At 38.7% G+C, this 15,369-nt stretch overlaps 2 protein-coding genes across 2 annotated transcripts in view; both read right to left on the bottom strand.

Moving 5' to 3' along the window:
- SCFD1 (sec1 family domain containing 1) overlaps nt 1-7,615 on the bottom strand; it is a 109,206-nt gene extending 101,591 nt beyond the window's left edge. The window contains exons 1-2 of the mRNA XM_068991605.1: nt 7,553-7,615; nt 16-86 (exon numbers count right to left, since the gene is read on the bottom strand). Coding sequence (XP_068847706.1) covers nt 16-86; nt 7,553-7,610 — 129 coding nt within the window. The 5' untranslated portion in view covers nt 7,611-7,615. The remainder of the gene's footprint in view (nt 1-15; nt 87-7,552) is intronic.
- A 4,302-nt stretch (nt 7,616-11,917) lies between these two features.
- The window catches only part of G2E3 (G2/M-phase specific E3 ubiquitin protein ligase), a 35,279-nt gene continuing 31,827 nt past the window's right edge, over nt 11,918-15,369 (bottom strand). The window contains exon 12 of the mRNA XM_068991135.1: nt 11,918-14,747. Within this exon, the coding sequence (XP_068847236.1) occupies nt 14,497-14,747 (251 nt within the window). The 3' untranslated portion in view covers nt 11,918-14,496. The remainder of the gene's footprint in view (nt 14,748-15,369) is intronic.

The following is a 15,369-nucleotide window of genomic DNA, read 5'->3' as shown; positions in this document are numbered from 1 at the left end:
ATAAAATTCTCTTACCTTCCAAACTGGTTCTCCAGTGCTATTTTTAACATGAGGCACATTAAAATTCAACATACGCTTCAAAGCCACTGGAAATGAGAACAGTCTTATTAAATATTACCAATGTCTGTGATTTCACTTTCCTCCCACATTTATTACTTATTACCTCAAAACAAAATGCACAAATCACTCTGGAAAAACAGATTTAACAAATGACTTTGTAAGACAGTTTGATCAACAGCTAAAAGGCATGTGTCTAGATTTTCTAACATGCGGTAAGCATCTGTTTCCACACGAAAATGTGAAAAATGTTCAGGAAGCTTTTTCCATGTCTCCTGATGATACCACACTATATTTTATATAGATGTAAAAAAAAATCCTGTCAATCATGAACTTGCAGTGGCCTCAACAGATAGCTGTTGTCTGTTTATTGTGTGGCTAAACGAACAGATTAAGATCACTATTGATGGGCTTCCCTGGTAGCTCAGCAGTAAAGAATCTGCCTGCCAATGCAGGAGACATGGGTCTGAACTTTGGTCCAGGAAGATGCCATATACCACGGAGCAACTAAGCTCATGCATCATAACTACTGAGGCTGTGCTTTGAGACCCGGGGAATTGCCAACTATTGAGCTCATGTGCGCCAAGTATTAAAGTTCAAGCACCCTAGGAGTCCGTGGCTCTGTAATAAGAAGAGCCACCACAATGAGAAGCCCACACACTGCAATGAAGAGCAACTCTCAGTCTCTGCAACTAGAGAAAAGTCCATGCAGCAATGGAGACCCAGCAGAGTCAAAAATACATACATACATCATTTTTAAAAAGATCAGTATTGCGAGAAACAAAAATCATCTGTATGTAATTGGTTCAAAACCTTCATACAGTAGTTCTGGTTTTCAGCTGTCCTGGAGTGCATTCTATGGCAAATTTATCCTGTCAGATCCACTAGTGAGACTTTCCTATAGATGTGGTAGGTAACTGATAAATCCTGATTTAAAAAATACAATTCTATAATCACAGAAGTTATGCTTTACATGTTATAGCATTTTGTGTTTTTTATCGCCATTCTGTTCATGATTTATAGCAGATTCAGTACTCTTGCTGGAAAATCCCATGGATGGAGGAGCCCGGTAGGCTACAGTGCGAAGAGTCAGACACGACTGAGCGACTTCACTTTCACTTCTTACTTTCATGCATTGGAGAACGAAATGGTGACCCACTCCACTGTTCTTGCCTGGAGAATCCCAGGGACAGAGGAGCCTGTTGGGCTGCCATCTATGGGGTCGTACAGAGTCAGACACGACTGATGCAACTTAGCAGCAGCAGCAATGTTTTCTAAGAAAAATAAAAATCTTGCTATACCTTTATGTCCCCTTCATGTATCACAGCCTTGTTGTGGCGACGGGGCTTGCATAATTCTGTGAAGCTATGAGCCATGCCATGCAGGGCTACCCAAGAGAGACAAGTTAATGTGGAGAGTTCTGCCAAATTGTGGTCCACTGGAGGAGACAATGGCAAACCACTCCAGTATTCTTGCCGTGAAAACCCCCTGAACAGTATGAAAAGGCAAAAAGATATGATGCCAGAAGATGAGTCCCCAAGGTTGGTAGGTGTCCAATATGCTACTGGGGAAGAGCTGAGAAATAGCTACAAAAGAGTGAAGAGGCTGGGCCAAAGCAGAAATGACACTTAGTTGTAGATGTATCTGGTGGTGAAAGTAAAGTCTGATGCTATAAAGAACAATACTGCATAAGAACCTGGAATATTAGGTCCATCAATCAAGGTAAACTGGATGTGGTCAAACAGGAGATGACAACAGTGAACTCTGACATCTTAGGAATCAGTGAACTAAAATGGATGGGAATGGGCAAATTTAATTCAGATGACCATTTTATCTACTACTGTAGCCAAGAATCCCTAAGAAGACATTAAGTAGTCCTCAACAAAAGAGTTTGAAATGCACTACTTGGGTGCAATCTAAAAAACGACAGAATGATCTCGGTTCGTTTCCAAGGCAAACCATTCAACATCACAGTAATCCAAGTTTATGCCCTAACCACTAAGGTCAAAGAAGCTGAAGTAGAATGATTCTATGAAGACCCACAATATCTTCTAAAAATAACATCAAAAAGAGATGCCCTTTTCATCAGAGGGGATTGGAACGCAAAAGTAGGAAGTCAAGAGATATCTGGAGTAACAGGCAAGTTTGGCCTTGGAGTACAAAACGAAGCAGGACAAAGGCAAAAAGTTTTGTCAAGAGAACACATTGGTCACAGAAAACACCCTCTTCCAACAACCCAAGAGACGACTCTACATATGGACATCACGAGATGTCAATACCAAAATCAGACTGAATTATATTCTTTGTAGCCAAACAGAAGTTCTATACTGTAAGCAAAAGAAAGACCTGGAGCTGTCTGTAGCTCAGATTATGAGCACCTTAACGCAAAATTCAGGCTTAAACTGAAGAAAGTAAGGAAAACCAGGCCGCCATTCAGGTATGATCTAAATCAAATCCCTTATGATTATAGAGTGAGGTGACAGATTTAAAGGATTTGATCTGATAGAGTGCCTGAAGAACTATGGAATGAGATTGGTAACACTGTATAGGAAACAATGACCAAAACCATACCCAAGAAAGTGAAATGGAAGAAGTCAAAGTGCTTGTCTGCGGAGGCCTTAGAAATAGTTTAGAAAGAAGAGAGGTAAAAGGCAGGGGAGAAAGAAAAAGATGCACTCAACTGAATGCAGAGTTCCAGAGAAGAGCAAGGAGATAAGAAGGCCTTCTTAAATGAACCGTGCCAAGAAGTACAGGAAAACAACAAAATGGGAAAAACTTAAGATCTCTTCAAGAAAACTGAAGATATCGGGGAACATCTCATGCAAAGATGGGCACAATAAAGGACAGAAACTGTAAGGGCCTAAAGAAGCAGAAGAGATGGCAAGAACACACAGAAGAACTACACAAAAAAGATCTTCATGGCCCAGATAGCCACGATGGTGTGGTCACTCACCAAGAGCCAGACATCTTGAAATGTGAAGTCAAGTGGGCCTTAGGAAGCATTACTATGAACAAAGCTAGTGGAGGTGATGGAATTCCAACTGAGCTATTTCAAATCCTGAAAGATGATACCAAAGTGCTGCACTCAATATGTCAGCAAATTTGGAAAACTCAGCAGTGGCCACAGGACTGGAAAAGTTCAGTTTTCATTCTAATCCCAAAGAATGCCAGTGCCAAAGAATGTTCAATCTACCGCACAATTGTACTCATTTCACATGCTAGCAAGGTCATGCTCAAAATCCTTCAAGCTAGGTTTCAACAGTGTGTGAAGTGAGAACTTTCAGATGTACAAGCTGGATTTGGAAAAGGCAGAGGAACCAGAGATCAAATTGCCAACATCCATTGGATCACAGAAAAAGCAGAATTCCAGAAAAACAATTACTTCTGCTTCATGGACTATGCTAAAGCCTTTGACTGTGTGGATCACAACAAACTTTAGAAAATTCTTAAAGAGATGGAAGTGCCCTGAAAATCTGTATGCAGGTCAAAAAGCAACAGCTAAAAAGGGACATGGAACAATGGACTGGTTCCAACTGGGAAAGGACTACATCAAGGCTGTATATTGTTACCCTGCTTATTTAACTTATATGCAGAGTACATCATGTGAAGTGCTGGGCTAGATGAAGCTCAAGCTGGAATCAAGGTTGCCAGGAGAAATATCAATAACCTCAGATAAGCAGATGACACCACACTAATGGCAGAAAGCAAAGAGGAACTAAAGAGCCTCTTGATGATGGTGATGGAGGGTGGAAAAGCTGGCTTAAAACTCAACATTCAAGAAACTAAGATCATGGTATCCAGTCCCATCACTTGGCAAACAGAAGGGGAAAAAGTGGAAGCAGTGACAGATTTTCTTGGGCTCCAAAATCACTAAGGATGGTCACTGCAGCCACGAAATTCAAAGATGCTTGCTCCTTGGAAGGAAAGATATGACAAACCTAGATAGCATATTCGGAGAAGGCAATGGCACCACACTCCAGTACTCTTGCCTGGGAAAATCCCATTAATGGAGGAGCCTGAAAGGCTGCAGTCCATGGGGTTACTAAGGGTCGGACACGACTAAGTGACTTCACTTTCAGTTTTCACCTTCATGCACTGGAGAAGAAAATGGCAATCTACTCCAGTGTTCTTGCCTGGAGAATCCCAGGGACGGGGGAGCCTGCTGGGCTGCCGTCTTGGGGTGGCAGAGTCGGACACAACTGAAGTGACTTAGCAGCCGGAGCAGCAGATAGTGTATTAAACAGCAGAGATATCCCTTTGCTGACAAAGATCCATCTAGTTAAGGCTATGGTTTTTCCACTAGTCATGTACAGATATGAGAGTTGTACCATAAAGAAGGCTGAGTGAAGAACTGATGCTTTTGAATTGTGGTCCTGGAGAAGACTCTTCAGAGTCCCTTGGACTGCAAGGAGATGAAACCAGTCCATCCTAAAGGAAATCCACCCTGAATATTCACTGGAAAAACTGATGCTGAAGCTCCAATACTTTGGCCACCTGATGCGAAGAACCGACTAACTGGAAAAGACCCTGATGCTGGGAAAGACTGAGGTGGTTGGACAGCACCACTGACTCAATGGACATGAGCTTGAGCAAACTCTGGGGATAGGATAGTGAAGGCCAGGGAAGTCTGGTGTGCTGCAGTCCACGGGGTTGCAAAGAGTCAGGACATGGCTTAGCAACTGAACAACAACAAGAATACTTTCAGAAGAAACTGAGATTGCCAAATATTCAAGGGAGGGTAGCTTATTAATTTTTTAAATGACTGGGAACCCTAAAATCTACCTGATTTTTAAAAAGCATTTGAATCAGGTTTTATTAATACAGAATAATCTACAACATAAACACCTACCAGAAGAGTTTATAATACTCAAATCACCTGGGTATCAATTTACACCATCTTCACTCACTAGAAAAACTTCTACTAGATGCTTATTTCTGGAGGCAGGTAAAATAACAGAGGAGACTGCACTTCAGTGATAAATATATTTATATGTACAGAGATACAGAGATGATTTTTTGGTAAAATGCTTGTACCTAATATCCAGACAATAATACATATTGCCAATAATTTGGACATACTTCAGAAGCTCACAGGTGTTATAATATTTCACTTTAACAGAGGACCACTAGGAAGATTCACAGCCTGGGTTCCATGAGTTTCAGGTGCATGGTGTTCGCCAGAAGAAGGCTTCACTAATGGAAAGAAGCCCTAGTCAGCAGATATTCCCACATTTGCCTTCTTACCTCCATCTTGGTGAATTTCCCCAACTGCAAGCCTTGGCTAACTTCTGACGCCATGGATTTGTTAATAAAGTAAATGGTCTATGCTCAATATATATAAAAATGTATTTTGGGTTTCCCTGGTGGCAAAGAATCTGCCTACCAATGCAGGAAATGTGGGTTTGATCCCTGAGTTGGGAAGATTCCCTGGAGGAGGAAATGGCAACCCATTCCAGCATTCTTGCCTGGGAAATCCCATGGACAGAGAAGCCTGGTGGGCTACAGTATGTGGGGGTCACAGAAGAGTCAGACACACCTCAGCGACTAAACAGTAACAATTTTACTTTCATTAGAGTAATTCTCTAAAGGCTTAAACTCACTGCTTTTAACTGAAATGACCAAACATACTATCTGCAGTCCTAGACTTCGCTAACAGTTTCATCCTTACCTGGAATGCATTCTTCATTCACTATACATTCAACTGCACTTACTATTCACTCAACAAATGTTTAGTGAGTGTTTACCATCTGCCAGACATTGCTCCAGCTGTTGGCACTAAACAAAACATTCGGTCAAAATTACTTCTCATTAAGCAGCTTTCATTCTAGTTGGGGGGAGAAAGATAGCAAGTAAAACGTGAGATTACAATAAATGCTATGGAGAAAAGTAGAGACGACATGTAGAAGAGATGGTTGTGGTGTAGTTTAGTCAGGAGAGGCCTCCTGAGAAGCAACATCTGAGGAAAATCCCAAAGGAAGTGAGGAAGTGAGCCATGCAGATCTCTCTGAAGGTAATATTCCAGAAAAAGGAAAGGCTCTGATGTGCATTCTGGTGTGTTCAAGGAAAGGAGAGAGTAATAGCAAGTGAATCAGAAAGTTGAGTGGAAAGCAGATCATATAGGGCTTTGTAGACCACCTGTGGCTTTTACCATGATGGAAATGAGAAGCTGCTAGAGTTGTTGCTGCTGTTTAATCACCAAGTCAGGTCTGACTCCCTTGCGACCCCATGGACTGTAGCCCACCAGGCTCCTCTGTCCATGGGGTTTCCCAGGCAAGAATACTGGAGTGGGTTGCCATTTCCTTCTGCAGGGGATCTTGCCCAACCAGGGATTGAACTGGGCAGGTGGATTCTTCACCTCTGAGCCACCTGGGAAGCCCCAGGTTGCAAGAGGATTTTGAGATCACTCCTGGTAATGTGGGGAAAAAAATGAAGGTGAACAGGAATGTAAGAGCTCATTATGCAGTGTCAGTAGCAGACTGAAATCTATTACTAATTGTTTCTTTGAATTTCAAAGGAAGGAATCAAGTATAGCCAAAATCCTTTCTGTAGGCCATATTAATTGTAACCAGTAATATTCCTACTCAGATTTATATGCAGAACTTAACTACAAGAGACACAACTTTCAACTTGAAAATTCTTGATGGCTTATTTCTGTCAGCTCCTCAGAATTAATGGTTTGCCAACTATCAAGACAATTAGTGAACAGGTATAAACTATCAGTTTGTATTTAACAGATGTAAACCAAGTTGTCAACAAAGTTTCCAAAAAAATGACAAAGCAAACATTATCTAAGGTGGGAAAAAAAGTGCAGAAGCAGTATTTTTTTTAAAATCATACTTTCACGGTATAAATGGAAAGTATATAAGCATGTTTTATTAAACATGAAACTAATAACGCACTGTTTAAAAACACCGGTCTACCAAGTAATAGGAAAGGTATTCATTCGTTTTGCCATTCTTACATCCCATTCCAGCATGCTAGAGGCGGAAATCATTATCACTAGGCATCTCTCTCCAGATTAGTTCACAGGAGAGAAATGGCAGAATGGAATCTGCTCTGGAAAGAATATCTAAATTTTGTAATTGTAGTGGAAGTGCCGAAAGATTTAACTCTCAACAGTAAAATAAGAGAGAACCGAAGAAACAAACGCGAAGACCTCATAGACGGAAACAGAGGGCGGGAAATGCCCAGCTGCCAGATCTTGTCGCCACGGCTTTCTGAGACCCAGTAGGAAAGACACAAGAGCAGGACCGCAGCAACCTGCTCACCCCTAAAATCCTTTCTCCACCACCACATCAGAGGGCCGACTTCTCAAGCTAATGGAATCTCTTCCCTAAAAACTCAAAAGGGGAGGGGCTTTCGATGCCCTGAGAACTGGATTAAACTCTGAGGTCCGTTTTCGAGCTGCACGCAACGCGACCGAGTGAGGGCGATAAGCAGAGGAAGATGTCCTCACGGCAAGCACAAAACCGCAGAGAAGGGAGTAAGTTGGTACCTGTTTGTCTTTCTCGGATACTGGCTGCTGCGGCGGCCGCCATCTTGGCTCCCACCATCCACTGCCTGGCTGGCGAGCCTAGCCTGACGATGACGTGGCCGGCACGACCGCCCCGGAAGCAAAGACTAAATGGGAGGGACCACAAAAGGCCGGCCCCGCCTCCTTCGAAGTGACCGCCCCCCGCCCGGGCCCTGTGCGGCCCGCCCTATGCCCTCAGCGCTCTCCTGGAGACCCAATAGGAGAACGACGCTTGAATACCCGATACTGTTTACAGCGACGGGACAGGAGGGATTTTCAACCTATCAAGCCCCAACTTCTGAAAGGGTAACTGCTTTAAATTGCGCTGATAGAGCAGGAGCGTGTTGTAGTGCTAAAAACCTAATTAAATGCAGGACTGTTAGTTCGGTCGTCTACAGATATGTTATTTGGCTCAGTCGTGTCCGACTCTTGCGTCCGCCAGGCTCCTCTGTTCATGGGATTCTCCGGGGAAGATTACTAGACTGGGTTGCAATTTCTTCCTCCAGGGGATCTTCCCCACCCCGGATCGAACCCGCGTCTCCGAATCTTCTGCTTTACATGCGGTTTCTTTACAGTTGAGCCATCGGGGAAGCCCCTTCAGATCTCTTAAGGTAATCTAGGCGCTTAAGAATCACAGGACTGAAGTAAATGAAGTTCATGGAACAAAACTGGCACTTAAATGCTAGCTGCCTTACCTTTACCTAGTGCAGCTGGAGAGGTGTCCCGTTTGGTTTTTTCTGGAAGACAGGTGGCTTTGAAGCATTGCCTTTTAGGCAGATTTCTTAATCTCATCTTAGGCAAAAGCAGTCTAGCTGAGTGGGGTTGTTTTGCCATCATAGACACAGGAGTCAGGAAGGTGCAAACTGGAAATCTGTATTTTCCTCCTTTTTGTAAATGCAAAATCACAAAAAAGTTCTTTGGTGTGGTGAGGGGGGACGTTAGTGGATAATGCAGGTGTCTTGATGTACACTTAAAACCATGTGATGACAAAATACATCCAATATTGATTTCTAACAATCCATATTTTTTTACTGGATGTTAAAAATGGACACAGCCCATTTCTCATACCGTCAACGGCGCTCACTTTTGATATTTGCGTTATTGAATGTTTATTCTGAAGCTGTGCCAAATTCTATGAAATTACAGACCCTGTGCCTCAAAAACTTTTGAAAACTTACTGAATTTGAGAAATTAAGCTACCCCAACAATTACATAAAGAGCATTTCTTAAAAAACATCCTATTTCACAACAATTTTTATTGAACTCAAGTGATCTCATTCTTAATGCCATTAGGGAATGTCCTAGAATCAAACCTTACATTCTTTTTCCTTGCATAATTTTTTTGGCTTAATTAAGGACAGAATTGGCAAGATCATTGAAATGTACATTGAGACGATCTGACATAAATATGTATACACTGTCGAAGAAATCCTCTCATCTAGTTAATTACCACGTCTATCACCTCATACATTTTTATTTTTTGGTGAAACCTTTTGAGTTCTACTCTTTTAGCAAATTCCAATTATATTATCCACTGTAGCCACCTTGTTATATATGACAAGCCACTATGAAGAACAGTGTGGAGATTCCTTAAAAACCCGGAAACAGAACTGCCAAACGACCCAGCAATCCCACTATTGGGCATACACACGGAGGAAACCAGAATTGAAAGAGACATGTACCCCAGTGTTCACTGCAGCATTGTTTATAATAGCCAGGACAGGGAAGCAACCTAGATGTCCATTGGCAGACAAATGGGTAAGGAAGTTGTGGTATATATACACAGTGGAATACTACTTAGCTATAAAAAGTAACATACTTGAGTCAGTTCTAATGAGATGGATGAAACTGGAGCCTATTATACAGAGTGAAGTCAGAAAAAGAAACACCAATACTGTATATTAACACACACACACATATATATATATGGAATTTAGAAAGACAGTAACGATGACCCTACATGCAAGACAGCAAGAGACACACATACTTTTGGACTCTGTGGGAGAAGGCAAGGGTGGGATGATTTGAGAGAATAGCGTTGAAACATGTATATTACCATATGTAAAATAGATGACCAGTGCAAGTCCGATGCATGAAGCAGGGCACTCAAAGTTGGTGCTCTGGGAATACCCAGAGGGATAGGGTGGGAAGGAGGTGGGAGGGGGATTCAGGATGGGGGGACACATGTACACCCGTGGCTGATTCATGTCAATGTATAGCAAAAACCATCACAATACTGTACAGTAATTATACTCCAATTAAAATTTTTAAAAAGTGTACCAGGTTGGTAAAAGAGACCGGTAAAAGATTATGAACCTACATTGTTTAAGAAATGCACTATAGTTTTCACTAAGAAATTAACTGTAATATTTACTTTTTATTCAGTGTTATCACTGATAAGGATCAGCAATGAAGTAGGTATGTTGTAATTAAAACAGAAACGACAGTTACTGCCCTATGGCAAAATGAAGTCGCTCAGTCATGTCTGACTCTTTGCGACCCCGTGGACTGTAGCCTATCAGGCTCCTCCGTCCATGGGATTTTCCAGGCAAGAATGCTGGAGTGGATTGCCATTTCCTTCTCCAGGGGATCTTCCCGACCCAGGAATTGAACCTGGGTCTCCTGCATTGCAGGCAGACGCTTTACCGTCTGAGCCGCCAGGGAAGCCCTATGGGAAAGTTCTACTTAATTGTTTGTCTTCATGGAATATAAAATAAACAGGCTTTCCCTTCAATATGAGAGCCCAATCTTGTTCAATTGGGCACTTCTACTTTCAATGCAAATCTATCATCTAACCACTTAAGCTCCAGCATATTCCTCCCAAAATATATGAGTCATATTGATATAAAACACTCAGACCTGTTTAACATTTATGTACAGTATATACATTTGAAATGATAAAAACTGTCCTAACCAAGGAGATAGTCCTGAGACATGATGGGACACATGTTTTCAGCACACGATGTTACAGTGAATGGAAGGGTTTCATGCCTTAGTGAAGGAGCATGTCCTCATGTTGGCCAAGTGGCACTAGTGGTAAAGAATCTGCCTGCCAATGCAGGAGATGTAAGAGACTCAGGTTCAATTCCTGGGTCAGGAAGATCCCCCGGAGAAGGAAATGGCAACCAACTTCAGTATTCTTGTCTGGGAAACCCCATGGACAGAGGAGCTTGGCAGGTTACAGTCCCTGGGGTTGCAATGAGTCGGACACAACTGAGCGACTAACACAAAACCAAGGAGTGCACAGAGTGTGGAACATGGATAGAAAAGGATGACCCAGAATCTGCCCAGTGGTCCAGTGGTTAAGACTTCATCTTCCAATACGGGGCTTCATCCCTGGTCAGGGAGCTAAGATCCCACATGCCTCATGGCGAAAAAATCAAAACATAAAACAGAAGCAATTTTGTAACACAGTCAATAAACACTTAAAAAAAAAAAGTCCACCAAAAAAATCCCACAGAAGAGTGGCAATAAACAAATACTTCGTATAAGGCTAAGAATGAGTAAGGTAGTCTGTTACTGGAATATAAGGATTAAACTATGGGCTGTTAGAGTGTTAATTAACCTAATATTTTTTAGTCTTTTAACTGACTCTACCTATCCAGATTTTTCACTTAAATAATATACTTATTCTGCAAACTATTATTTTACATTAAGGGATAGATCATTTTAACACAGAATATCTCAGAACAGCTCATTCAAGAGAGGTTCCTAAACCTTAGCCAACAACTGCTAGCAGGATCTACCAAATGTGGAGAGGAAAGGATCTTGTTATTTACCCAGTACTGTCAGAATCTTAACCTTGTTAAATCCTAACAAGTTACTTAGTTTATATAAGAGCTTCACATTTAGTAACATAAAACATATTTATTTACAAAACTTAATTATATGTGTCATGTTTTTGTCTCTGAAGCCTTTAAAAAAAGGAAATTAGGCTGACATAAACTATCACATATCTGGCATACACTGTAATATGTTTAGCAATTTGAAGGTAAAAGTCAACATGAGAACTTGAAAATGGGATCTCTTCAAAGCAATTCATATTTTCCTAAACTGAGACTAATACATATTCAAGAAATCCATCAATACATTTTTATGTTTTGCACTGGATCACTGAGAGCATAAAACCTAGTTTAATAGCTTATTGTAAAAGTGACAACAAAGCATGTGATAATCACTATATATATATACATATGACAAATTTATAAATAGGATCTTGTTCTAATAATTTTCTTATAATGACTGAATGTCAAAGCCCACGTCACTTTGCCTTTTACAGTTTTAAAAGGCTTATCTTAAAAAAAAAACTTACCTATGACACTCTCCTTTACTGTGCATTCAATATTGGGTAAAAAAGTTTTAGCAGCTTCCATATAATTAGGAGAAAAAAATTATAAGAAGCTCGAAATGATGTAGAAGCCAAAGTGAATTCTCAGATTAGTAATCAAATGAAAACTTTTTACTTGACCCAAATAGCGTCTAATTTATAATATGGAAATTAAATATTACAAAGTATAAAGAAAGTCAGAAGCTAATTTCTGATGAGATATTTTAAGGAATCTTTACCCTAAATACCCTAAATAACAGTAAAATGACTATGTACAAGAATAGTATAGAACTGTATAAAATGCCTTCAGATGAAGTTCCCACACCAAAAAATTTTTAATTGTTTAAAAAAAATGAATAGAAAACTAAACTAAGACCATTAACAGCAGACAGGTTAAGAGGCAAATTTATGGTTTTTCTTGATATTGAGAGTAGCAGAGAATAAGCTTGAAAATACATGGCATTTAGACAATTGAAATACTTAATACATATTCACATTTATAAAGGTTTATAGCATAATTCCTTTTAAAAAATCAAAGTCAGTAAAAACTCTGTATTGGCTATAACAATAGAAGAAAAACAATACCAACCATGTGACATGGGAACACTGCAGAAAATAAATAACCTACAGGGTTCAGTGACATATCTTCAAAGATTAATCTAAAACCAAACTGATGAACATCCTTAAAACCAGAAAATATTTTCCAATATGAATATTTATACCTCCATTTAAAACATGAATATCCCAAATTATTATTTAAACACCTTATCTCTAAGGCCCTGTCTACAAATAAGAGGAACTGAAATACTGTTTTTAATTGTAGCCAACACAAGCACACTGCCCCCTATCAGCAGCCCCGCCTCAAAAGCATGTGAGCATTTAACAGCTTTAATTATGACTGTAATTAAATGAATCCAAACTACAAATAACCAGAAAATAGCCTGAATTAGGTTTTCTGGTTTGTACTGATTTAACGGCTTTTAGAATTTTATAAAGACTAGGTAGGTTAACAAATAAAATGTCCAGTTTATCAACACATTTGGAATAAAACCTGTATGGTGAGTTTAAACTTCTTTTTGGATAACTGACCCTTTAATTATTTTTGATAATTTAATAGAATTCAACACAAGACAAAAAAATGCCTTGTTTAATGTTTTAAAACCTTCAAGTTAAAGTTTCACTTTTAGTAAATGTAACAAAACAAATTATACTAGGACTATGTTTTATATTACCAGTATCACACTAATCCTGTCAATTGTCTTTAAAAATATCAGTAATTTACAAATGTTTCTCAGAGAGAATGAGAATACGATGGCTGATACCTGCTTTGCATAGCTAGAAAAAAATGTGCTTAAAAACAAGTAATTTATCTCTCATACGATTTACTTTGCTGAAAAACCCATTTATATTAGATAACAAATTAGGGACATTAGATCGTTCCAATTTCTTCTTTTGTAAGAGTACAGATATGGTGATAAAACTGTCAGATTATGTATCTTCAAATTGTTATTACATAATCTTTTATTTCTAGGTATTCTTTGACTTTTAGAAGAATTAATAAAGTTAAAAAAGAAAGGAAATATAAGAGTTTATATTAATAAAAGGATATACAGGGACACTTAATTCTGCATGGTGAGATTAGCATGGGTTTTTCATTCTTTGTAGTTCTTATATATTTCTACACTGTTTATATAAACAGGTATCTTTCAAAAGTAAAGAAAATACCTGTATAATGTAATGGTTCCAGCTTACCTATCAAACAACCATACTGATAATAAATAACTGTTAAATAGCCAAACCTACCAAAAGGCAATCCACAGAGATCATTCTATTCAGATAAGTTAAACTCTGGATCATATACACTGTGGTTTAACACCACACATGGGATACAAAGAAAAAAGAATCTTATGATTAAAGCCAAGGCTTTAAAGAAGACACTTAAGAGATTTTCAACTATATTTAAGACTATGGAATGTCCATAGATTCTTGAGTATTTGTGCAATTCTGCTTTCTTATATAATACATCTCTTAAGGCATAATCTAACAGCAGTGTGGATCTATTTTAATATAATTCAATGATCTAAAAACATTTTTTAACAACTAATTTAATGCCATCCTAGAAGAGGATACATATAACACATACTCCAAAATATATGCCTTTGATTAAAAAAAAAAAATCACTCATTTAGCTTTCCTACTTAATGCTTTAAAATAAGTAATAATTTGAAAATTGCATAATTAAACCAGAAAAATCATTGTGGTATCCTATAGCTAATCCTAATTTACATAAAGTGAGCACAAGTTTTCTGCTTATATATAGCATGTACTATACTTGAAGAAAGTCTGTACAGCCATTCTAAAAGTATTTATATTGAGGTTTACAAAGCATGTATATTAAGAAAATAGAAAAATATTAACTTTCACTGGTACACCTTAACAAAAAATCCTTTTTAGCTTAGGTGGCCAAACAATCCTTTATGTTCGTATTATAAATTTTACTGGGCCAAGTTTGCTCAAAGTGATGATGGAAAGATTTCTGAAACAAAAAGTATCAACAGCAGCTTTTAAAGAAGCATCCCTTTGATCAAAACAGGTAATGTCAAATGAAGTGAGAATTTTCTTCTTTTTCTAATCTTAGAGTGTTTTTTATGGCGAAGTCCATACTTTCTTGAAATTCTTTATATGTACTAGTGATAGGAAGAGCTAAACAGTTGTCACGCTTGTTTCCTACAGGAAAATCCATATGAAGGCACTCAATTGATGGACTGGGTTTAAATCCAGCAGGTGGAATAGACTTGCAACCGGTAGCAAAAATAAGAATGTCTTCCATTGTTACTGTAGATTTACCATCTGAAAAGGATACCAGAGAGACAGAAAAAGAAAATATAAATAAATCCACATTATATATTGCTACCATCATAGACTCTTCCCCAACTAGACATGCTGAAAGGCAGAGACTCCCACATTAACAGTAAATGCATAAGAGGCAAACTAAAGTACTAAGTCAAGTCTAGTAATAGGAAAATGGTATATTAGCTTCATGTTTATTTGAATCTCAAAGTAGGACTCATAAAATCATTTGGTTGACCTACTCATCGTATATTTGAATGACTTCCTTAAAATAAAATTATACAGTCCAAGAGGTTCAGTAGGTTTTAAAACACAATCTTTTGGGGATATATACAAACAATTTTAAACCACTTCTAGATCACTGTTATTTGATAAGCTATTTCAAAAAGGCAAACAGGAAAAATTAGATTGTATAAAACATCCCAACAAGCTAGCTGAAAAATTTTCAACAAAAAGTTAAGCTTTTTTTTTACACCATATTAAACAGAATGAATTTACACTGCTAATGCTCACCGGTAAATATCATTACCATATTCTGACCAATTCATTTTTGGAATAATTCAATTTGACTTAAAAATTTTAAACAATGAAGTAGATGACTAGCTTTGAAGCAGATGACTCT

Source organism: Capricornis sumatraensis, chromosome 19, assembly GCF_032405125.1.
Source record: "Capricornis sumatraensis isolate serow.1 chromosome 19, serow.2, whole genome shotgun sequence".
NCBI classification, from domain to species: Eukaryota; Metazoa; Chordata; class Mammalia; order Artiodactyla; family Bovidae; genus Capricornis; species Capricornis sumatraensis.
Note: the sequence above shows the minus strand (reverse complement) of the source record. Positions and strands in the feature narration are given on the sequence as shown.